The sequence below is a fragment of the Nuphar pumila genome, chromosome 7 (genome assembly GCF_984573655.1).
Source record: "Nuphar pumila chromosome 7, dmNupPumi1.hap1.1, whole genome shotgun sequence".
NCBI classification, from domain to species: domain Eukaryota; kingdom Viridiplantae; phylum Streptophyta; class Magnoliopsida; order Nymphaeales; family Nymphaeaceae; genus Nuphar; species Nuphar pumila.
In genome coordinates, this window is record NC_143255.1 from 15,161,597 (window position 1) to 15,187,937 (window position 26,341).

At 39.5% G+C, this 26,341-nt stretch overlaps 1 protein-coding gene across 1 annotated transcript in view; it reads left to right on the forward strand.

Moving 5' to 3' along the window:
* Positions 1–4,431: 4,431 nt before the first annotated feature.
* Positions 4,432–26,341, forward strand: part of LOC149831243 (TAF RNA polymerase I subunit A) — a 63,444-nt gene continuing 41,534 nt past the window's right edge. The window contains exons 1-5 of the mRNA XM_090013765.1: positions 4,432–4,592; positions 13,039–13,112; positions 13,358–13,810; positions 14,255–14,371; positions 16,107–16,189. Coding sequence (XP_089869891.1) covers positions 13,104–13,112; positions 13,358–13,810; positions 14,255–14,371; positions 16,107–16,189 — 662 coding nt within the window. The 5' untranslated portion in view covers positions 4,432–4,592; positions 13,039–13,103. The remainder of the gene's footprint in view (positions 4,593–13,038; positions 13,113–13,357; positions 13,811–14,254; positions 14,372–16,106; positions 16,190–26,341) is intronic.

The following is a 26,341-nucleotide window of genomic DNA, read 5'->3' on the forward strand; positions in this document are numbered from 1 at the left end:
GTGTTCATTGACCTTTTCACTTGTGAAGAAGATACATCAATTATTAGATCACTCTTATGGGCCCCACCTAAACCTTGAAAGCATTTTTTCACTATTGAGATGGTGTCAAGATCCTAGAGCTTGGATTTTGGTGAGTTCGCTAGATCAAAGATCGTAACAATACATGATGCACCAGTTATTATATAATATGCTTATTTACCCCATATGAACGAGTGAGAGATGTTGAATCTAGGTATTGGATCTTGTTTTGTCATGGGGTCTCATAAATCTATTGAAGCTTGTGGGTCCCTAAATTGAGTTTTGGTTAGAGACTCAAATCAAATGGGCCATGTGCGCTATAAGGAAGGTTGAACCTCCAATTTGTGAAACACACTCTATCTATTGAGCAATTCCAACCCTCTCTACATCGTGAAACTCAATGTCAATCCTTAAATTAACATATTGCTCATATCTCATTTATGTCCCTTCTTTTTACGGAGGATTCCACCGTTAACATGGAGATAATGTTCACCCTATGCATAACCCATGCAAAGTGGGTTACATGTAACTAATAAATAATATTAAAATTTATAATTAAATAACATGAATTAATCTTAATGATCACATCATTTTTATGGCTTTTGTGTACCATTTATGAGACATTATATCCACACTCGATCTAACATCTCTCACTTAGCAAAAGTAATGAATAAGCATATTATATCATAACATGTGCATTATGTATCATATATAGCACTTCATGACGAAACATATATGTACCTACCTTATATTGTTTATATTTATTGTTTGAGGTGCATAGTTATGTGAATTTGTTGAATAAGGTTTTGAGTTTTTCTTTTTCTTAAAAGGTTGTTATATAATTTGCTTTTTTGCAAAAAAAACATCTAACATGTTTTGTTTTTAGAATAAGCTTTAAATATTTTGATTTATTGTTAGATGATGAAAATGATTATAATTTGTGATGTGTTTATTTCTTATTTGGATATTTGACCTTAGATTCTCATATCACAAAAAAATTGATAATATCCATAATTATGCCGAACAAATCTTGTGCCACTGAGTTAGCTAAAGTTGACTTAATGAAACAAAAATTCATACATGGAATACGAGGTTCTCACTTGTATTAAACTTTTAAGGACTTGAATATATCTTAAAAAATGAAATGAAAATTCTAGGTGATGAGGCATACGACGATGATAAAAATAAATTTTAAAAATTCAAAAAGGATGACAAGCTTGCTAAAATTACCATGCTTACTTATACGGAGGACAATTTTCTTATGTATTTTTTTAAGATTAAGCCACTTCACTAAAAAGTTTGAAACAATCTCATGCATAGCATCCATATATAGACAGAAGTAGATTTGGATCTCAATCCAAATATCCAGACCCATTCCGAACATCGCTACCTAAGGCGATTCACACGCTTGCAGGACATCCCTGGTCCTAGTGCATCTCCCAGTTAGTCGATGCTCGTCGTACTCCTTTTATTGTTTTGATTCCATTATTGAATCATATTTTTTGATATTGTTTCAATAATAGTTATTTCATATAATATATATATTTTTTTTAGGAGCCGGATTTTACGGATCCGGATATTTCTAGTACCCTGTAGGATTTTTTTGTGATACTAAAGGGTGTATGAGGTCCAAGGGTAGTTTTTATTTTTTTCGCAAATTTGCTTATCTTTTGTATTTGTGCATGATCCAGTTCGCAGCCTATTCGGATTTGGATCCTGATCCATCTGCATGAGGGGGGGTCCTAGGTGGCGCTACCTTGGTGTGTTCCATCTTGGACCTCATTCAAATTATGTTTAACCAGTCCAAAGTCAAATTGGGTTGTTGGAGTGAGTTAATAGCTCTTAGCAAAAATGAGGCCTTGCACGATCATTTTTTGCGCAAGGCTTGGGAAGGCCCAAGGTCTCTTTATTGTGGCTCTTCCCAAGCAAATAAGGCTTTTAATTATGGAGGTCGACCAGGGAGAGGAGGCTACTTCTCCTTCTTTGAAGAAAATTTATGAGATTTGCTTTTGGATGGTTGGTTTTATTGTGTAGAAGAAATTCTTGTGTGAGAGTGGTGTTTTTGTGAGAAAGAAAGAGACATGCGTTTCTTTGTGATTGTGGAAGTGGAACTCGTGTGTGGTTCCATTTGTGGTGGTTGTCCTAAGCTCATGTGTGGTGGCTGAGAGTTCACCTTCCATTCGTGTTTTTTTATTGTGGCGTCGGTTGCTCCCCAACGACGGCCATTCCCAACTCCAAGCTGGATAATCAATGGTTATTCATTTGCTTGTATACTTTGATTATATGAAACTTGTGTTGATCGTTTCATTTACTTATAAGTATGACCAGTTCATTATTCCTTTGTGAATGCATGATTATATTGTTTTTATGTTAAAAAATTTAGATTGTTTAACCTAGAATATTCCTGAAATATTTTGTGTGGTTTGGAAGTCGTTGTTATAACTAAAACCTTAAAATGTTGTCTTGATTTGTTAGAGATACCTTAAAAGAAATGATCGTATCAGCCTCGATACTAATTCGATTTGGTCGTTCTTTAATTTTCCGAAAAGCTAAGACGATTGTTTCCAACTTTGTAGTTGAGACTTTTTTGACATTCGTCCAAATAGACCACTGAAATTGACTGTCAAGATGTCAGACTGATAGAAGTCTATTACCTCATTCCTGTTACATAACTTATGAAATAGTGTTCAGTATTTTGCCATTATCTGAAGATTCCTTGCATGAAATTTAGATTTTTTTGATTTTGTGAGAATCTAAGATCTAAATCTACAACTTTTATGTTTGAAGATTTTGTTGAATCAATGTTTTTGTTTTTTAGAAATATCATTTTCTGTTACTGTAGTTTCACTTGGAGTTTTTGGTTTTGTGCTTATTAACTCTTACAATTTTATAATTTCGAAAAATCATAGCGGGTTGTAGGAATATTAGAAAATTACGGTCTTTAGTATTTTGGAAAGGTTTAGATCTGACCTTCGTTCCACCAGTTGTGAGTTTTCGTAAACCCCAATGTTTGTGGGTCCAAAATTTTCTTCAAACAGTCTGACCCTGGAATCCAATAATCCGTATTGGACTTGTTTAGCAGTCCCGGTTCTGAGTCCGTAGAACGGATGTTCCTACTCCGAATATTGTGTTTCCGAATTCGTTGGAAAGTTGTGCAAATCGCATACAACTTTCATTTGGATCGCCTCTGTCGAAACATAGCACACAGGTCCCGAAAATTTGTTTTCCAAAGTTCTGTTCAGACTTTACATCGTATAAGCTTCTACGTGCGTTTGGATCCTGGTTCGGTGTGTACCGAGTCCATCGTAACATTGCATCACAATCTCTCTGAAATATAACATAACCTCTGAGATGCATATTCAATTACTAATTGAAAATATATAATTATTGCAAACTGAATGAAGATAATAATGTGGTAAATCATGTGTACAACATGTTAATTATGGCTAAAGACTTTTGCAACTGTGAAAAATGTGACCCCAAATCGTATTTTAATCTCTACAATCCTTAACAACTTACCCCCTTACTGAAAATGGTCACCATAGCCATGAGATTGAGTTCATCTCATATTGAAATGTCTTAATTGCCCATACAACTAGCCATATAGTAGCGATAAAACCTAAACTTTTTTAAGAGTAAATAAATAAAGAAATTGTTTTTACTCCAAGTTAAAAATATGTCTTTATCTTTTATTATCATTTTTGTGTGTTTGATACTCCTAATTATACGTTTGTGACAAAGAAGGGTAAAATAGCTATTTCAATAAAATTTGTAGATAAAATATTGTTAAAATAATCAACTATCATAAAAAGTAATCATTTTAAAGAGTCACAAACTCATTTAAGTGTTTTCGAGGTGTTTCAAACTTAACAAAACACATTTTAATGGTTTTCACAATAATTTATTAAAAAAGGCATTTTAGTCATTAAGTAATTCATCACAAACACTATAATCAATAAATTGTTATTTTCAAAAATACCATAACCCTTGAACTATTTGAAATTAGATGAGTAATTAATGTGAATAAAACTTAAGAAACTCTTGAAAAAATAAAATCCGAGGATTTAGAATGGATCCGAACTCTATACGTGTTGGATCTAATCGGATCAAACCAAATATAAAGTTTTACGGGTTTTACGCGATAAAACGAAGATTTTAGGCTAACTTAATTGTGAATTTGTATATATTGGTTAAAAGTAAACTGTATTAGCTAATTAGGCTAGGTTAAAACTATTTTATTTCTATTATGATTATTTGTATTTTTTCCTTTATTTTATTGACTTTTGATTTGGGACCGAACCGGACCCGATCCGAGTCCGATCCGGACCCAAAACCCTTCACACAATACACGTAACACAAACCCTAAACCCCTTTCTGGTTCTTCTTTCTTTCTCATTCAGCCGAAATCCTCAGCCCCTTTTATTTTCTTCCCTTCTCCTTCTCTCCTTCCTGCTCGGGCGCCGATCGAAGACCTGCCTCTCCATGCAACAAACCGACACCGTTGACGACCTTCGCCGTCGGTCCTTGTCGCCGGACGCTACTGCCACAACGTCGGGAGCCCCGACTATTGCCAGGTAACCTTCTTTCTCTCTCCCTCCTTCTCTCTGTAACCCCCATTTTTGGGTCGTCGGTGGTGGTAAGAGCCACCATTACCCCCCTCCTTACAGCGCCAGCCATCGGAGGCACCCCCCTACTTCTGATTTCTACCGGAAGCCACGCGGGTGTCCAGGTTATGCCGGGAACAGAGCCACCGCCCAGGGGCGACTCTCTCTCTCTCTCTCACTGGGCATTTCCTCTTCCCTCTGCTGTTCCAGCCGGGCGATTTCCCCTTCGTGCTCAATTTGGAAGTCTGCCGCATGACAACCGAAGGCCCCTTCCGTCGAGCTTCCCCCTGTTCGTGGTGTCCTCTCTATTTTTCTGTTTTCCCTGATTCATCTGACCTCTGATGTTATCACCTGTTTCCTCCGGTGTTCTGCCAAAGACCGAGACGAGCTTGAGCTCGACTTTCCCATCGTCGCTCGAACCTAGCAGCTAGGAGTAGTGTAGGCGCCCCCCCCCGACGCTCTCTGGTTCTGATGACAGAATCGATGCCTGTCTATGCTGCTCACCGGTGGTGTCCGCCTTAGGGTTGCTTCCTACGGTTCCCCACCCGAACCACCCATACGACCATGTCTGGTGTCTCATGCTGCCTGAGATTTCTAGGCCAGCTGAACTCATATTTGAGGAAACTCGCCGTGAATCTGATTCCATTCTCGCGTCTGCCTTTCTTCATGGTGGGTTTTGCCCCTCCTGCATCCAAGGGATCCCAGCTATACCCGGCTCTCACCGTGCCCGAACTAACACAGCAGATGTGGGATGCTAAGAACTTGATGTGCGCGGCCTATCCGAGGCAGAGAGGTCACTTTTGAATTAACAGCAGGGGTGCCCCTCACTCTTCACTCTGATAGCTCTTCCCTGAAATGTTTCCTTGTTTTGGATTTGGTTCCCATAGGTATATAATATTTTTTTGTTGAAATCGAGTGCTTTGGTTTTAGTGCCATCGCGGGGCGATGATTTGGACAGCTTGCAGACTTGTGGAGATACTCCACACAGCTGTCCAATCTTGTTTGGTCTTGTCAGGGTATTGCTTTGAAATTTTCGCCAACAGGATTACCGATTTACGTTTTGATTTTTATCGCTCATGTACGAACATATTTAGATGAAAGTTATTATTGTTCGTGCAACACTATAACCCCCTCATTGTGAGGGGACGAATAACTGTTTCGTGTCGCTGTTCTTCACGAAACTTGTTAGATTTCGAGTTTCGTTACTTCTTACTTCGTATCATAAAGGTAGGATTCATAAACTAAATTTTTACAATGTAAATTCCTGTTGTTTGATAGCATCAATGTTGTGAATAGCGTTGAGGCGTAGCGAGGCGCTCCACCAAAATTTGAGGTGAGGCGTAAGCCTCGAGGCGCAAAGCGTAAGCCTCAATTTTTTTTTAAACTTTAAAAAACTATAAAAATTATCTAAAATTATAAATAAATAAGAAATGCTTTATTGATGAAGCACCAACCAACACCAAATAAAAAATCTCAAATAAATACGGAAAAAATATGAGATTAACATGTAAAAGTAATATTAATGCAACAACTTGATCTATTTGAGTATCTAAGAAATAAAATATGAGCATTCATTCAATAAAAAACCAACATTAACAACAAAATGCATATTAGCACTAACAACCTCGGTTTGGAAGAAAGCCTGATTCTTGTAAAAATTAAAATTCATTATGTAAAAAACCATATTAGTTGTAGCATTGACATGGTAAAGGAATTGGATTCTGGACTGAAAAATGGAGTGATGCCCTGAGAAACTTGTTGCGTAGATTGGGTAAGACTAAACACAACCCTAGTTGGAGTGATGTTCAGTAAAGGTTTGAAATACTTAGATATCACTATTTTCTTAATCAAGTGCTACTTGAAGAACAATGTGCACAGTTGTGCTTAGTGAAGGTGTGTGTGTACTGTTTGCAATATAGGTAACAAACACAGGTACGTATGAAGGTCCTATGAAATGCTAAGAAATGCATACGGCGAATGCATTGTGTAAATAACTATATTAATCGGAGCATTGATAACAGTACTTTGGACTGAACAATGGAGTGGATGCACTTTGTTACTTGTTGCATGAATTCGGTAAGACTAAACCTAGACATAGTTGGACCGATCGTTCGATGAAGGTTTGAATATTTAAGAATCACCATTTCCTTCATTCATTGCTACTTGGAGCTATTTGCAGAGCTTAGCGAAGGTGTGAAAGCATTATTCTCAATATCAATAACAAAAATTCAAGGGTATATGAAACTCATATGTGATATTGTAATGTTGTTTGTGCAAGTGGAAATTCAGAGATGCTTCATTTAGTTAAGAATCATTTGCCACATGCCCCATGAACCATATTTCTTGCTGTTTCTAGCAAGGTTCCTACACAACAGAAGGCCAAACACAATATTTCTTGAACAAAAGGAGGACGCAGAAGGAACTTGATTTAGCTTCCTAAAACACTATCCAATTTCAATAGAACAAAAATTAAAGAGCTGTATCAATCAACAATTGTGGTCGTGAATTTATCAAACTACATCAATTCTCAAAAATTCAAGCGTGTAGAAGCTTGCCAGTTGCCAGCGATCAATAAGCCGGTACAAATCATAAAATCATCGTTATGTCGATCAACCACTAAATTTTTGAAACAAACCAGTCAATTAGATCAATTCAACCACACAAGAACTCATATTTTGATGCGCAATCACGCCAAAATTCAAGATTTATCAAAAAGAAATAATTTGTGAATCTGAAACCACCAAAACCCTTGCAGAAAATGAACCAGAACGCGCTACACACCTTGCCGAGGATGATATCGAAGGTTTTGGGGGAGCGAATGTGACCGTGAGCGGCGTGAAGAATGGCGTTGCCCTTGAGGACGGCCTTGGAGAGATAGTGGATGCGCTTCGCTGACTGAGGTTGAGTTCATATTCTTCCTCAGACACCGCCATATCTCTTCGCTCAATGGAATTCATAAACGCCCCAAAAGAAATGAAGGATATTGATTCTGTTTGTGAGAGCTATGAATCTGACGGGAAGATTGGAGAATAAGACAGTGGATCAGGCTTTCTTCTAAACCAAGGCTGGTTAACCGATTTTTTTTAATGCACGCCTCACGGTGAGGCGCGCCTCGCCTCAAGGCTTACGCCTCAAGGCGCATGAAGCGTATGCCTATATGCTTTTAAGGCGCGCTTTTTGTGCCTTGATGCACGTTTTTAACAACACTGAATAGCATTCTAATGCATTCAAATACCTTATCGAGTATGAATTATTGCGTAGCTAAGTTCATGTTAGAAATTAAATTGTACTTAGATTAAATTAGTAGTTTAGTCGTATTCGAACAAAATGTTTAGAATTATATGTATATTGCAATGCGATTGTTGAATTGCAAGTGCACAACTAAGAAATTAAATGATACTTAATGCTAAGTATCACTTGCGGCTATAAATGTCATGCACAAAAAAATAAATGCAATACAAAAGAACCTAAACTGGGTAAATACCCATAGTAAGTAGGTGGTGCAAATGCATCGACTATATTTATTTTATTGTATGCAACACCTTTCTGCTCATGCACTCACTTAGTTGTGGATATCTAATACTGTTGAAATTGTAGTTCAGAGATCATGCTGAGCATGATTTGAATGTATGCGAATAGAAGTGATCTTATTTTATCATTGGAGATCATGCTTGTCATGATTTTAGTTAGCAAGATATAGAATATGTTTGCTGTGGTTTAAGATGATAATTTTCAATACATGTGTGAATTAGTAACTAAATTAAAAGCATACCACATATATGAAGCATGTAACATGAGTGCATATCATAGAACGAATGTATCATGCGCGTGAATGCGAATGCGTGTTAGTGTATGTTATAGTTGTGTGTGAATTATATTGTTATACGTATTATGCATGAAAAATGAATTCTTTTATGACATATACATGCATAGTAACTCATGTGAGAGAATCATGCATAAAGCATATTGAATTCAAATCATACAGGAAAGCATGCTAAAAATGAATCATGCATGAGAACATGTATAGTTTAAATCATGACATGATAGGATCATGTGTGGAAGTGAATATGATTATGTTATCTACGTGCATGAGCACATGTAAGATTAAATTATGCATATGACATTACTTGTTTTAATCATGCAAGAGAGCATGAAATATTGATATTATGCATGAGATCATGAGGGGGTTATCATGTGAGATGGTAATACTTGGCTTTGACCTACGACCTAATAATAAAGATAACCCTGGACCATAGGTCTATTTGAGGTGCCGGTAAAACCAGACTCTCTGATATGGCTGAGTTCGTCTCGATCTCTTGTCATTTCGGAAGAGAGAAGAGCGATACAAGTCTCGTGGGACATGTGTTTTCAAGGGATGAAGTCACATTTTGTACCCGTCCTACGGAGGTTAGGGGACAAGTCTACCAGTGAGTCCTAGGTAGTAATACCACAACTTTATAAAGTTAGGGATGCATGCTCGATTTTTTTCGCTAGTGATTTTGGTTTGGCGTACGCCAAGACCTGGGACCATGGATTCGTTCTCCCAACCGCTGCATTGTAGGGTTGAATCGATCAGGAAAGAACCAGTTAAGCCATATGAGGGCAAATAAAATACATAGAATAATAAGTAATCCTATGGTTGTTTATGGATGTCTATACCCTTTTTTGTACCAGATGAGTTTGAATAAACAAGATAAACAATTAATTTGATTTTTTTAGGGTGCCAGAGGCAGGGGCCTCAGCCCTGCTTGACAACAACATCAAAGGCGGGGAGCAGGAGCTCCCTGTCTGCCAGAACAGAGAAAGGCAGGGGCGGGAGCAGAGGCTCCTTGCCACACCTGCCACAACAAGACAGGGGGGAACACCCCCTGTCAGAACATGTTCTAGGACAGGGGCGTCGCCCCCCTGCTGGGGAGGAGACAAGCAGGGGCAAAGAGCCCCTGTCGACAGAAAGGTCAAGGCAAGTGGGCGAAGCCCCTTGCCGGAGAACAAATGAGATGCAGGGGGCTTCGCCCCCTGCTCGAAAGCAGGGGGGCTCCCCCCCCTTGCCGGGAAGCGCAAAAGCAGGGGAGCCTTGCCCCCCTGCCAGAAGACACAAGAGGGGCAGGAGGAGTGAAACCCTCTGTCGACAAGGCAAACAGCAGGTCCTCCTGTCGACAAGACAAGAAGGACAGGGGGAACAAAGCCCCCTGTCAACAAAACAAATGGCAAGGCGGGGGGGGGGGGGGGCTAAGCCCTCTGCCGGCAAAACAAAAGGGATAGGGGGAGCGGACCCCCCCTATCGACACCACCAACGGCAGGGGGCTCTGCCCTCCTCCCCGCAAGGAAAAACAGACAGGGGCAACAAAACCCCCTGTTAACACAAAGAACGGCAGGGGACTCTACCCCCTGCTGGCAAGGAAAAGAGGGACAGGGGGAGCGAAGCCTCCTGTCGACGCAACAAGCATATGAGGGGAAGGGATTTACCTCAGAAGATTTGGCAACGGGGGAGGGTGCCTGACGGCGGCGAGTCAGGAAAGGCGTCGAGGGATTTGGCACAGCCGACGGTCGGACGGGAAGAGCTCTCGGGTTAGCCGACGTCAGGAGGCCGGAGAAGAGAGAAGATGGCGACGATCGTCGACAGTCGGAGGTCGCCGAAACTCGAGGGCCACTGGTTGCTTCGATCGCCGACGGGAGCATAAAAAGGAGATTGGGGGCTCACCAGAGCTTGGAGGCTGCCGTCAGCGTCGGTCGTCGGCAGTCGAAGGTCGCCGACGGCTGCCGTCGATGTCTTCATCAACCGGGACAAGGGCGGTAGCTGGCGGCGAGTCGCCGACGTCGTGCTGCAGAGGGGACGAAGAGGGGGTTCTCGGGTCGTCAGAGCTCGAAGGGGGAGATGGCCGACAACCGCGATCGCTGGCGTCTGCCAACAGGCTGTCGGAGACGGTAGGCAAAGAGGCTCGGAGGTCGGCAACGACGAGGGACACAGGCGGTGAAGGTTGAAAACTCTGACGTCGGGGGCTCTAGCGCAGCCGACAGGTCGGTGGCGCCGTCTCGGAGGGTGAGAGGCGGAGAGTGGCGACGATCGCCGAGAGGCGGAGAGTGGCGACGATAGCCGACAAATGGATGTCGCCGAAACTCGGGGGCAGCTAGTGGCTGAGGTTGTCGGCTTCCTACAACACACGGGATGAAGGCGGTGGCCGACGGCGAGTCGCCGGCGCCGATGGCCGCAGGGAGGGACGAGAGGAGAACGAGAGAGGAGAGAGAAGGGGCGAGGGTTTCTACCCCTCGCCCGAGGCGCCTGCGTCTTTTAAAAGACACAGGTTCTCGAGGCTTTGAGAACCCGGGTTTGGGTTAGGCTCGGGTCCGACACAACGGACCAAACCTCGACACGTGTCTGACACGTGCAGGGCACGTGTCTGACATGATTTTTTTTAGGGCTTTACAGTATGCCAAGAATTGTGGGTGATCAGGTGCAGCAGAACACTTAAAAGTGTGCAATCACATTGCACCTGATCCTTTCTCATCTTCTGTGGAGCTGGACAACAGGCTGGCCTGGTCCGACAATTTTCATAAGAGGCTGGATATGCAACCTTCTTGAGCGATCTACATGTTTGGTTTAATAGAAACTGACTTTTTTTTATAAGCAAGCTGAGATTAGGCAGACCCTATCAGTTTTACAACCATGCCATCTGGGTTTTGAACCTGCGTCACTAGCTGCTCCTACCAGTCAAGCGGAGAACTATCGGTAGAAACTGACTTTTGAATCATGTTTTTACATGTGTATATCATATTTTTTGAAGTTAAAAATCCGTCTGCATACAATGTAATAAATTTTCACCTCTCATAGAATCATATCGATTCCTGCTATTTTGACCATATCAACTACATCCATGAAGTCAAATTTGGTCGACAGAACCTATCCTATAAGTTTTAATTGAGGAGCTCTCATAACTAGCCGATGCTTTCTCTTATATATATATATATATATATATATATAAAACGCTTGGACTGCGTTGCATGAGCCAACCCATCAAAAGTAGTCTGGGCCTAGGTCCAATTCAAGCTGGTCCATGCTTAAAAAATGAACTCAAGCCTTGCCCAGTGCCCACCCCTAAAAAATGAACTCAAGCCTTCCCTTCAGCCCATGTCATACCCCAACCTTGGCCTGAAGGGAATGACCTTCAGGTTCAGGGTGAGCGAGGATTAATTTTCATTGGGTTCGGATCGGGTTGGATCATCCTGAAACATTTTCACCTAGACCTGAACCTGGCCTGGCTGATTGTTCATGTCACACCATGACACTTTTTCAAAAGCCTATCAGGTACGCAACTAGATGCCCAGCCCTATTCCTAAGGCTGGATCATAGTTGGTATTTTGAATCCAAATTCTAAGCAATGGTTCTCATGGATGTAGTAGAGTTGAATCCACACCAGAGTCTTTCATACAGCAATACTGGATCCAGTACGAAAGGGCTGAAAACAAGTATTTTGCATTCACAACTCAAAAGCCCTGCCTTGAGGTCCTCTCCCTCTCTCTCTGGTTCTCCAGGTTGTCGCTTCTTGAAATGCATTTTATAAGCTCTATCACCTTCTTCCCTCACGTGCTTGGACGTCTTATGGCTCTTTTTTAGCATTTCTTTATCACCAAGGTGTTCCATCCCCATGGGTACCATCCTGTCTGCCTGAGATCGTCCTTTTGGCCCATAGATCTTGGCACAAGGTGAGAATTCTAGCTAACTCACTGTTAACTCTGGCTTCCCCGGAAGGTGTCCTTCCTTGCCTACCACTGACACTGCACAAGAAAGGCCCAAAGACAATCTTGCAAGGGTTCCTTCTCTGATTTGTTCTGGTTTGGATGGCGGATTTATTTATTTATTTTTGTTTTCTTTCAACTATGTTCTTCTTGTGTTTGTTTTCTTCACGCATAATTCAGTTGGGTAATGCTCTTGCAGTAGATTTGCTGGTTTGCTCAATCATTTAACTTTTCTTTTTTGTTGGTTTGTCGTGTCATGCTGGGGTTTCTAAAATTCTAGATAACTTATTCTCTACTTTGTTCCATAGTCGGTGTTTGTCTAATGGCTATTCACAATTTTGTTTTGGGGTTTTTTATTTTCCTCTCTTTTTCCCCTTGTAGTCTGTCAATTTGAATAACATTTATGATGTTTATGAATTTGTGTGCTCACATTTTTTTGGGTTTTTCTTATTTATTTTGTTTTCTAAGTGGCAGTCGAATTGGATATCATTTCTGATTTATTGATTAATTTGATATCTAGCATATTTACAGTTTTGGTAATTATTGATTTCCTATTGTTTTTTCCTGGTTTCTTGGAAATATGTTGGGTAAGGTCAATGTACAGCATGTATCACAGATGTATGAATGAGTACAAAATATTTAATGATGGTTTATTTACTGATGCATTTGGTATGGTCTGCAGTTTAAATAAGCACTTTGAGACTTCAGTGGTTGCACAAAAATTGGTTGGTCATTGAAGTTTCAAAAATGAGTCAGGTACTGCACATTCAATTGATAAATTAAAAATAAAGGTTTTTTCCCTCCTTCCCTCTCTTTGCTTTCATATTTATTTTAAGGAACCATCTACTTTTTGAAGAGGGCCAATTTCAATAGAAAGCAACATGTTGAGTTGCGATGTTGATCTTTTTATTGGCATTGAGAAACTTGAAGTGCTTCACAAAATCGTGTTGTCCTCCTTGCAATTCTTGCTCATGCTCTGATGATTACTATTTATTATGAAGGTAAAGATGGAACCGTACATGAATGTTGTTTGTGACGGTATCAAAATGGAATTGGGTGATCCTGTGAGTCACTTTCAGAAAATTAGGGTTGAATGTGATGAAATTGAAACTGTAAATAGAATGGAGGATGTTGAACTGAATATTGGTAAGGGAGACACAAATCAGGCAGGGTGGGTGGGTGGGAAGTTATGCCCTAAAAAAGAGGTTAAAGTGAAGGTGGGAAAGAAAGATGGTAATGATACAATGCATCTGAAGAGGGCTCTGTTCACAAAGACATTGCATACCACCGGAATTTCAGGATCAGTATCATTTGAGCACAAGTGCCGGTTACGGCGTTTGCTGAAAAAATTGTTGAGGGAGTGGAGATGGAAGGACATGGCAGGGGTTTTGAGTACACTATTAAAGGGAACATACCATGACAGGTTGTCCCTAAAGAATCGGAGGAAATATTGGGTAAGTTCTTTTTATTTGCTTATCTCTTTTTGTTCAAAGAGCCGATCATGTGGTGTATTTCAAACATCAATTTGATGATGTTATGCTGTTCGTTAATTAATCTTAGGGACTGCAAGTTCGATTTTGCTGCCATGTTTACTCTTTGTTTCGAAAATGCAAATTTATGGTGCTTACATTCTGGAGCACCTTATGTTTGAACTTATGTTTTGGAATAATGCAAAAACATAACCATGTTTTGGTAGTAGTTTTGACTAATATGGTGCTTGGTATATTTGAAGCTTCTGCAAAGAAATTGGGAATTGGTGGATCACGTTTTGGATGATTAGGAAATCTTCCTTTTCCATCCCTTTAAAAGTATTAGTGATCCCGTCAATCCTCCAACATTTAGCATTTAATTGGATCACAATCTCTTAATTTTCGTTTCTATTTATTTATTTTTCTTAGGCTTCAATGGAACTTCTTAGACGGATAGGGGCCTCCTCAGGCAATTCCTGGAAGCTACAACGCATGTATGAAATTTGGATGAGTAAGCAACCATCAGGAAAGAGTATATTGGGCAAGGTAATCTACTCCACTGGTTAGGCATATGGTTGGATGTTTTTATCTACGGTCATCCTTGAGTTGTATGGCCTTTTTTTTTTCTTTAAGTGAGTCATTAAGATATTTTGAAACCTTCCTGATATTGTTGAGTCTTTAAGTCTTAGTTTATCATTCAATTGGATGTAGTAGTTGTGGTAAATAATATATGATAGAAGATGAAGCTTGGTTTAGTTTGTCTGCTTTACAAAATTTTCTCAACAAATCTGTTTATTTAGTATTTTGATATTCTAACCACCTCTGCATCTTGCTGTATCTTGAAGGCCCTAAAAATAGGATGTTTCCAGATAACAATCATTAATATGCAAGCTATTTAATTAATCATATGCAACAACCGTTTATATATATATATAGATGATAAAAGGATCTCCTTGAAATATTAATAATCCAAGAATTTTTAGGCTTTTCAGAAAAGGTAAGGTTACATTTTATACCTTGTTATCCATAGAAAGAAGGGTATTTTCCATGCTTATACTATGTAATGGATCTGTCACTAGTTTGTTTTTTGTATATCTAGGAGCTTGGAGATTGCATAGCATCTCCTTTTCAAGAAATAGATGACTTCCATTGCTACAGAATTTTCTACTTTCCTAATAAGTTCTGCGTAGTTTGAAGTTTGAACAACTTCATAAAGTGTCAAACTTTTGTACTTAGGATACTTCAAGGTACCAAAGGGATTTAGCAATGTGATCCCCTCTGCCCTGTTCCTTTCAACCTTGTTGGTAACTGTTAGCTTCATACTTAATGGTGTTGAAAAGGGTTTCATCAAAAGGTATTGTTTAAACTCTGTATTTTTTCTCTTGCACACCTAAAATATGTAGATGATTTTCTTATTCACTGGAAGCTTCCTTTAATGTCTTAGCAGACTTTTCTTGCTTTGAGATTGTTTTAAGCTACAACCAGCTTAGTAACAAACTACACTTCTGTTGAAGGCTTGAAACCTATGGGCATTGAGGAGGATGCCATCTTGTGAATTTGCAACCAAGATGGCAAATTCTCAATGAAATCTTAATGTGAATCAGCCTTGGAGCCTGTGGCTTCTCTTTTTACCAAGTATATTTGGAAGTATTTGCGGGAGCTTGATGAGAGAGTTAAGCACAAGAGAAAAAGGGCATTTCATACTTTTAGTGGTTGACTATATATTTCGATTTTTTACAGTATGATGCATAAAAAAATATAAACATGTGAAAATGACTTGTATGCACCTATTCTAACCCTAGCATGGAAATAAAAGAACCAAGTATAAAAATGACATCTATGTCCCCAGTGGTAAAATTTCTACTATGCCTCTTGAGCAATATATATATATATATATATATATATATTCACATCTTTTGTACTATGGGAGAAGCGATGCAAGACCATGAATACATTTGTTATTCTCAGCAGCTTTTGAATATTTCATTAGATCTCTATAATTTTACTTGGATCACAATATTTTGTAACTGAACAGAAATTGACAATCTTGAATTGATGTTACATTATTTATTAGTATCTGAAGATAAAGCTTGACTGGTGTATTTTTATCTGGCTATGATCTTCTATCCAAAGCACAAAGATGTCAGTTCATTTGCTTGTGCATGTGAATGCTTGCATTTCAATTTGTATTTCTATTTTTTGCAATTTTCTTCCTGATCTTATAGGTTTCAACAAATAGCAGTCTGTATTCTGTAACTACAACTTTTGAGCTGTTTGGCAGAAAAAATACTTGATCCAATTGGAGGCTGCCCTTCTTTTAATTATGGAAGCCAAGGGTGAAGATGCGTGCCACATAACCAAATTGTATGTTTTCGCATTAATTGAAAACTTGTTTCTACTGGTATGCAGTTAATGGAAAACTACTTTTCTTTTGTTCTAGCTTGCCAATGTTTGCCTATGGATGTTAAACCCCACCTAAATCAGACAAGGCTTGATGATGATGTCTATTCATTATCTTGATTGATGATAAGATGTTATAGCTTGGCTGAGTTATGATGTTGCACACTATTCTCCACCTCCGAAATTACAGAGACTATAATCTGTCTGTGTCTTTCTTCTCATCATTCCTTCTTTTTGGAACTATATGTGCATTCAGGGGAATTAAAAGTGGCAACAGAAACTCGCTCCCGAGCAAAAAAAGGGGTAGAAGAAAATAAATCTTATTCTATCTGTAACTTTTGTCACTTTTTAGGATATCAGATGTGGACTTTCTTCTTATCTTGCCCTGTCGATATTGATTGTTGGTTAACCTTAAAAGTGGAAATTGATAGTGGGTTACAATGTGAATTTGCAGCATGATTAATAATGGAATATTCAAAATATTTCAAAAGTCTGTATCATATCCTGATTCAGTTAAATTCAGAAGATACACTTGTTAATGAAAGGAAACAAATGTCCTCCGAAGATGTTCACCAAATCAACAAAGTGGACACTCAAAGAGTTCCACCAAAGCACCAAAAAAGCATACTTAAGCCACAAAATGGGCTCACCCACAAACACCCACTAAAGGATCAAGCACAAGGAATAACAAATATTATTTTATTCTTCATCCTACATTCAAGAAGCATACATTACAAGTTCTGTCATCCTCTATTTATACTACACAAGAGGGAGTCTCTAAAGAGATGTTGGAGCGGGTCCAACGGATCCAAAATGGAGCCTGTCCCAATATCTATTTTGACTAGTCAACATTGTATTAACTAGTCCAAAAGAAACTAGAAAAAAGAAAAAGAAAAATCCTAGTTACATTGTAATATATATATATACATGTGTATATAAAGGATACATACATATATGTATATATACTTTTGTGAAAGCTGCAACGTCCCTTGGCCGGCGTGCCCTCTTACACAAAGAAAAGAGAGAGAAAGGAAAATATAGGAGAAGAATAGGAGGTGCCCTAGCTGGAATGTCCCTCTTGTTTTTATATTACGTTAAGATTACATGGATAAAATACAAAAATACCCTTTGGGTATTAAACACATTACAATAGAATTACATAAATGAGAAATATCTAAACTACCTTTCTAACAACCCCCTCAAGCTGTGCATGGGTCTTGAATAACCATGAACAATTTGCTCTTAAGAAACCAATGACGGCAAGAGGATAACGACTTGGTAAAAAGATTTGCTACTTGGTCTTCACCTCGGAGAGACATAGGAGAAATATACGATGGATCTCTTTACTTTCAACTTTTTCATGAATGAAGTGTTGATCAATCTCCAAATGTATCATTTTGCCATGATGCACGCCATTGGTGGCAATGGCTATGACACTTCTATTATCACAGAAAAGAAGTGTCTGGGATAGAGGTTGATGTAGATTGACTAGCAAATGTCTAGTCTATAAAACCTTTGCCATGACGACGGCCATGGCACGATACTCTGCTTCGGTACTAGACCATGCAACTGTCTTCTATCTTCGATTGGACCTAGAAACAAGATGATGTCTCAAGAAGACAACATAACCTATTATATATTGTTTGGAGGAGGGATCGCTAGCCCAATCGACATCTGAGTAGGCTAGAATAACAAGTTTCAAACCATCATGAGGCCAGAAAGAGAGTCTTTTATAAACAAGTCCATCATTGATTGTGCATTTCACATAATGCACAATTCTTTTGGCCGCTTCCATGTGGCTGAGATGTGGTGACTGCATAAATCTGGAGACTTGATTGGTAGCATATAACAAATTTGGTCTCGTGAAGGTAAGTTACTGAAGGGCGCCAACAAAGCTTCTGAATTGCTTTGGATGAGACAATGGAGGATCGTGTGGGTCATCATCAACCAATTTCACACTCAATGCAATGGGAGTGGAATTTGTTTGCAGTTGATCATTCCAAAACAAGAGAGAATGTCCAGAGCATATTTTCGCTGAGATAAAATGAGAGAGTTGCTGGTTGGATCAACCTCAATGCCAAGAAAATACCTCAAAGGACCCAAATTCTTCTTATGAAACTGCTTCCTGAGCATGGACCTCTGGTGGGTGATTCTACCTGGATCATTGCTTATAATAACAAGATCATCGACATATACAAGTAGGGATGGCAGTGCACCGGGGGGAAACAGGGCCCCGCCCCGTTTGGATTGGGGATAGAAGACATGAAACAGGGGATTGAGGTTAAAATCAAAACCTGTGCGAGGATGGACTTACACTTTCTCCTGTCCCGCCCCGTCCTTGTCCCGATGCCTCCTTGCCCTGTCCCCAATCCTTCTTTAGGGATGGCAATGGACCGAGGCGAAACAGGGCCCTGCCCAGCCTCGCCTCGTTTGGACCAAGGATGGAGGGCATGAAACGGGGATGGAGGTTAAAATCAAAACCTGTGCAAGGATGGAGGCGGGGATGGAGGGCAGGATTTTGAGACGGGGTGAGGGCGGAGATCTTGTCCCCGCCCTCACCTCGGTCCACTGCCATCCCTATATACAAGAATGATAGTAATAGAAAACTGATTGGAATGAACAAATAATGTGTAATCACCATGGTTGCCAGTCGAGGAAGCGGGAGCGGGAAGCGAGGCACTTTCAAAATTTAGGAAGCGGGAAGCGTGTGACGACTTAGAAGCGAATCACGAACCATCTCGGAAGCGACCTAGGAAGCAAACCGGGAACGACCTAGGAAGCAAGGGGGAAGCGAAAAAAATAAATAAAAAAAAAATGAAAAAAAGGGAAGCATGGGGGAAGGGAGGGGGAAGCATGGGGGAAGCACATAAAAGGAAAACACACTTTCCATTTATAGGAAGCGCGCTTCTCAAAAAAGGGGACGCTTCCCCACACATTTTGGAAGGGTGATATTTCGGGCTTTCGAAACGCGTATCGGGGAAGTGCGCTTCCTCTACTGGATAGGCGCTTCCGGTAACTCTGGAAATCACATTGACTTTGAACGAAGCCTAAAGATCGAACAACACTAAAAGTCTCAAACCAGGCACAAGATGCTTGCTTCAAACCGTATATAGTCTTTCTTAAGTGAAGCACAATAGTCTTGGTATCGACTTTCGAATATCTAGGAAGGTGTTCCATGTACATTTCTTCATGTAATGTGCCATGAAGAAATTTATTTTTTACATTCATCTGACTGAGATTCCATCTACAAAAATAGTACCCATGAGAACAACATGACTAAAGTTATCATCAAAATCTAGGCCATGTTCTTGTGTATTTCCTTTCGCCACCAAGCTTGCTTTATATCGCTTAATGATGCCATCAACCCTATATTTAATTTTGTAGACCCACCGACACCCGACGACATTCTTATTATTGGGCCAGAGTACGACTTCCCACGTATTACATTCATGGAGAGCTGAAATCTCCTCTTTCATAGCCTCAATCCACTTAGGATGATGTCAGGCTTTATGATAAAATTTGGGTTCATGGCCAAAATCAATGGATGCTGCAAACATACGGAACTTCATAGCTTTCTCAGTGCTGCAGTGGGTGCCCAATCTGGGCCGGCCTTCTAGGTTGATTGGAGGGAAAAGGATCAACAGGTTCAGTTGTAGGAGAGGGAGCAAATTCTGACAAGATAGGTGATGGATCAACATGAGGAAGCTGATCATCACCATCCCGTGGAGCACTATGGTGACGTCGATGGGAAGTTTTTGGATAGAAAGAGGAGACACGTGGCTGTGACGGATCTGCACCTTTGATGAGAGCTGTTTCAGCATTATTTGGAACACATATAGGTGCTGACATAACAACACTTGCTGTCCATTGGCTAATGATTTTTATGGACTCGGTGAAGCACTTGATTTCCAGAAAATTGAGAAACACTCATTTGAGTGGAGTGAGCTGGGAGGGCTGTTGCCATTGCTAATAACATCAAATTCATTTTCATGAAAATTAACATGCCTCAAAACATTAAATTTTCCCGTGGTAGGATTGTAGCACCTATACCCTTTATAGTCATCATCATATCCAACAAATTTGCATACCTGCGCCTTGGGTGAAAACTTATCACGTAAGGAATTATGCACATGCACAAAACATCTACTTCCAAAGGTGCATAAATGGGAGTAATCAGGCTGCCAAGTGAGAGAACCCTCCAAAGGGAGTAATAGGCATGCAGTTAATAAAAAAACAGCTGTGTGAAAAGCTTCAGTCCACAGAGTTATCTGAATCTTGGATTCCGCTATATGGGTGAGAACTGTTTTCAAAATGTGTTGGTGTTGTCTTTCAAAAGTGTTTTAAACTTTTGAAAGACAGATAATACTTGGTCTTTGGTTTTCAAAAAATAGATCCAGGTATAACGAGAAACGTCATCCACGAAAATCACATAAAAACAAGATCTAGACAAAGACATCATGGGTGCAGGACCCCAAACATCAAAATGTATTAACTATTAACTCATTAGGAAATGAAGCTCTTTTATTATAAATATCAAATGGGAGCTCATGGCTCTTACAGACGTGACATTGAACTCATGACATGGAACAGACAATGGACTTATTCTTTAAAGGAATAAGCCATTTATTACACAAAATTTCAAGAAATGTAGAGTTACAATGACCCAATCTCGTGTCACATAAGACATCATTATTGAGGATAACTGTTTCCGACACGCGAATTTGAGGACGACTAACAGGAGCTTCATTGAGAACAAACAACCCTCCGTATATCTTTCCTTCAACAAGATTCCGCTTTGTGTGAATGTCCTTCATAGAGACGGAAGAAGAAAAAAGTACAAGAGTTAGATTGATCAGTAAGTTGAGACACAAAAACCGGATTACACTTAATATTAGGAACAAAAAAATTATTTGGAAGATGAAAAGGACCATGGGGATTGGATAGTGGTGGTTCCAATGTCGGTAATGAAATGTTATTTTCCATCACCAGTGACTATTATTCCATTACCGTGATAAAGAATACGATTTGTGAGTTTACCTGCATTATTGGTGACATGACGAGCAACACCTGAATTTATAAACAAAGCACTAGTTGTGGGACCTGAGAAGAAGAAGAGGCTGTCCAGGTGGGCTGATATGAAATGATAGGCCATGATGAGTTAATAGGATTTGTGGTCTGCTGATAAGCTTCTGCTGACTAGGGAGAGCCGTAGTGATTTCCAGTGCCATGTATGCCAATCTGTGAAAAGGATACACTCAAAGAATCCATATCTTGATTATGTCCTGGAGGGAAAGAAGATCTAGACTCCTTGGCTGCTGCATTAATGGATGCTGGTCGTGGGCCTCTTCTCCCTCTCATACCGTAAGCCTGTGGTACAAACTGACAAAAATGAGGTGGATAAGTAAATGTAGGAGGGTGATATGTTGGGACATATCTTCAGTAGCAATTTGAGCACGAATGTCCCCACTTTCGACACATCTGACATGTTATTTCGACACATCTCTGAATTTTTGTTATCATTGATTTTGTCCTGTGTATAACTGTTTAGTTATACACTGCCGGTCCCAAGCCCGAATAAGGGAGGAGGGTTGCGGTAGGCCAGTGACAGCCAACATAAAAACATAGTCATCCCCTATGAATATGAACCAATATGAGAATTTCGTTGGGGTGTTCCCTACTGAGCGACGCGCTTTACTCTATAGGCCCGGAGGCAGTGATAAATGGGCAAGGGTTGCTAGGTCATCACCCAGAAGCGACGCGTCACACCGGCGCCCGGGTGTGGTGTTAAATAGGCAAGGGTTCCCTCACTTTGTTGGACGAGTGGGGGTAAAGACGATAGTTCAAGACCATAAAATTAGGTTAACCACTTGGAACATAGGGTCTTTAACTGGTAAGTTGTTAGTGTTAGTGGATGTTATGTGTAGGAAAAAGATGAATATTTTATGTCTAAAAGAGACCAAATGGGTAGGTGAGAAAGCAAAAGTGATAGAACCTTAGGGATATAAGATTTGGTATACAAGAATAAATAGGAATAAGAATGGAGTAGGGATTGTTATTAGTCGTGAGTTTATAGATAATGTAGTTGAGGTTCGTATGAAGGGTGATAGGATTTTACTTATTAAATTAGTAGTATGTACAAATATTATTAATATTATTAGTGTTTATGCACCTCAAGTAGGTTTAGATGATTCCATTAAGCGTCAATTTTGGGAAGATTTAGATGGAGCAGTACAAGGGATATCTTATGGAGAAAAGCTTTTCATCGGCGGTGGCCTTAATGGACATGTAGGCATTAGTAGGGATGGATTTGAGAGTATCCATGGAGGCTATGGTATAGGAGAAAGAAACAAAAGTGGAGAAAAGATTTTAGATTTTGGTTTGTCCTATGATATGATCTTAGCAAACACTTGGTTTAGGAAGAGGGAGCCTCACCTAGTAACATTTAAAAGTGGGGTTAATACGAATCAAATATATTTTTTCCTACTTAGAAAGAGAGATAGGGGTTGTTGCATCGATTGTAAGGTTATACTGGGAGAAAGTGTAGCTACACAACATAGAGTCTTTATTTTAGATTTTAGAATTAGAAAATACCGCAAAATGGATAGACATAGGATAGATCCTAGAATTTAGTGGTGGGCACTGAAAGGAGCTAAACAAGAAATGTTAGAGCAGGTAGTTAAGGAAGCTGATTGGTGTCTCGAGGAGGATTCAGAATCAATGTGGAATAAGATAGCGGGTGACATGAGAAAGGTGGCTAAGGAGGTATTGGGTGAGTCTAAAGGCAGTGCACCGCTAGGTGAGGATACATCATGGTGGAACGAGGATGTCAAATTAGCTATTAAGGTTAAAAGAGGGTGTTATAGAAATCTAAGTAAGAGTCGTGATAATGAGAATTTGGAAAAGTATATGATAACAAAGAAGGAAGCTAAAAAAGTAGTTCGAAACGTGAGGGATAAGGTATATAAGGAGGTTTATGACAAGTTGGATACCAAAGAGGGCGAAAAGAATATTTATAGGCTTGCAAAGATGAGAGATAGGAAATCGAGGGATCTGGGTATGGTTAGATGTATAAAAGATGAAACACAAAGGGTTTTAGTCAAAGATGAGGAGATTAAGGAGAGATGAAAAGATTATTTTGATAAGCTATTTAATGGAAGTCATGCTCAGGATCTTGGAGACTTTTCCATTCATTTTCATGAGATGAATCGTGACTTCATGCGCAAGATTCAAAAGAAAGAAATTTGCATAGGCTTTGAAGAGAATGAAATCTAGAAGGGCAGTTGGCCCAGATGGTATACCTATCGAGGCTTGGAAATGCTTGGGTGAGAAAGGTTTAGAGTGGTTGACAAATCTTTTTAACAAGATTTGACTAACAAATAAGATGCCTAATGAGTGAAGGAAGAGTACTTTGGTGCCTCTATATAAGAATAAGGGTGATATACAAGATTGCACAAACTATCGTGGTATAAAACTCATGAGTCATAATATGAAACTTTGGGAGAGGGTGATTGAGTATAGGTGGAGGATGGTTGTTATGATATTAGAGAATCAATTTGATTTTATCCCTGGAAGATCAACTATGGAAGCTATACATCTTCTTAGACAACTTATTGAGAGATATAGAGAGAAGAATGAAAATTTGCATATGGTTTTTATTGATTTGCTGAAGGCATACGATAGAGTACCTAGGGATGTTCTCTGGTGGACAATGATGAAGAAATGTGTTTCTCTCAAGTACATTAGTATAATTAAAGATATGTATGTAGGAGTAGTAACCAATGTCCGCACTTGTGGAGGGGTGACAACCAATTTTCCTATAACGGTTGGGTTATATCAAGGATCTGCATTAAGCCCTTTCTTATTTGCTATAGTGATGGATGAGCTTACGAGATTAATTCAAGAAAATGTTCCGTGGTGTATGTTGTTTGCTGATGATATTGTTTTGATTGATGAGTCTAGAGCTGGGGTTAATTCTAAGTTAGAATTATGGAGACAGACATTGGAAGCAAAAGGTTTTAAGTTGAGTAAGAGTAAGACAAAATATATGGAATGTCGGTTTAGTAAGCAACAAAGTAGTGATGGGAGTGTAGTGAAGCTTGGTTAGCAAGAGATACCGGTGGATGACTGTTTCAAATATTTGGGATCTATCATTCAAAAGTATGGAGAAATTGATGGAGATGTAAATCATAGGATAAAGGTTGGGTGGATGAAATAAAAAAGTGCATCTGGAGTGTTGTGCGATCGTAGAATGCCATTGCAGTTGAAGGAAAAGTTTTATAGGACGACAATTAGGCCCGCTTTACTATATGGTACGGAATGTTGGGTTGCCAAGAGACATCATATTCAAAAAATGAGTGTAGCTGAGATGCGTATGCTTAGATGGATGTGTGAAAATACAATAAAAGATAAGATTCGAAACGAGGAGATACGTAAGATGGTAGGCGTTGCATCCATTGAAAATAAGATGAGAGAATCGTTTATGGTGGTTTGGACATATTTGGCGAATGCCGAATGATGCTCCAGTTAGAAGGATGGAGAAATGGGAAAATATATTAGTTAAAAGAGGTCGGGGTAGGCCTAGGAAGACTTGGATGGAGATGATAGGAAATGATATGAATGCTTTGAACCTCACCGAGGACGTGGCATTGGATAGAAATGATTGGAGGAGAAGGATTCATGTGGAAGACCCAGAATGATTTTCTTTTTTTGGTTCATATCGCCGACCCCAATTGTTTTGGGATGAAGGCGTAGTTGTTGTTGTTTGTTGTTGATTTTGTCCTCTTTCTCGTCCATGATTTGAGGTGGTAGCCGTCATCACCTCATGGTTGGGATGAGAGTCTTTTTTCTTTGATGAGATGCCAAAGTTTGATTCAAACTCAAATAACATAGGTCTAAGCTTGTCAAAGTTACCTCTTTTCTCAAGACCTATATACATCGCCTTGATCAGGTTATACTCATTACCCAATCCACAAAGTGTTTGGTTGCATAAATCTTCATCTGTCATTTGACTCCTTATATCTGCCAACTGATCTGTGATATACTTCACTCGACCGAGAAAATCTACCGCATTGTTGCTTCGTCTCTTCAATGATCCAAATTTAGACTTGAGATGGTTGACCTTAGGAGTGGAAATTTGCTCATACCATTTGTGAAGAACTTCCCAAAGTTCCCTTGCTGTTACTCCTGTTGGAGTATGCAAAAGAACCTTTCTGAAAGTGTTGCCGTGATAAACACTACAACCATTTGATCATTTTTTAACCAAGCAATATAGTTAGGATTCTTGATGTGGGCAATATGATCGGAGTCACCATCTTTTGCTATCTCTTTTTCTTTTTCCTTTGATTTTTTCTTGGTTACGAGCATAAATTTCAAGGGACAATCGTGGATCCATCGAAATGTCCCATCAGGTCATGGCTGCAGATGAAAGAAATAATTTGCTTTTTCCAGGTTATGAAATTTGTTTCATCCAACTTTTCAGCGATAAGTTGCTTAAGAAAAGAGGAAGTGAGAGAATGAGAAGTAGACATTGGAGATGAGATCAGATAATGACCTAAACTGAAAAGACAATTGAACTTAAAATCCGAAATTGTTCACACAGTTTTTTTTTAATATGTGGATTTATAAAAGTGCATGTAGTCTAATGACTACTTGATCTTGCCCAAAATCGAGACCAGGGCTTGTTGGGTCAAAATCTCTTGCTGGGTTTTCACGTTGGGTCCGATCTGAAGCAGTCAATATATATATATATATATATATATATATACACACACACACACAGTACCCTTATTTAAGAAACACGAGAGATTAAACAAAAAGTAACAAGATTAAATTAAAAGAAATAAGAAGGAAATAAGATATGGTCTGATGTGATCAGACTTGATGTGATGAGGTTGAAGCAACCCATATCTAGTCCGACGTGACCTGATTGATTTAAGAAAAATAAAATTAAACAAATGAGAAGAAACTGACAGCAAGAAGGGACAAATCTGATCGTATATGATCAGATTTGATTTGACGGAAAGCAGAGAGAATCCAGAAAAAAGAAGTCTGGTCTGACGTGACCAGATTTGGGAATTGAGAAAAGAAAAGGGGTTTGATGAGATCTGGTTCAGTGTT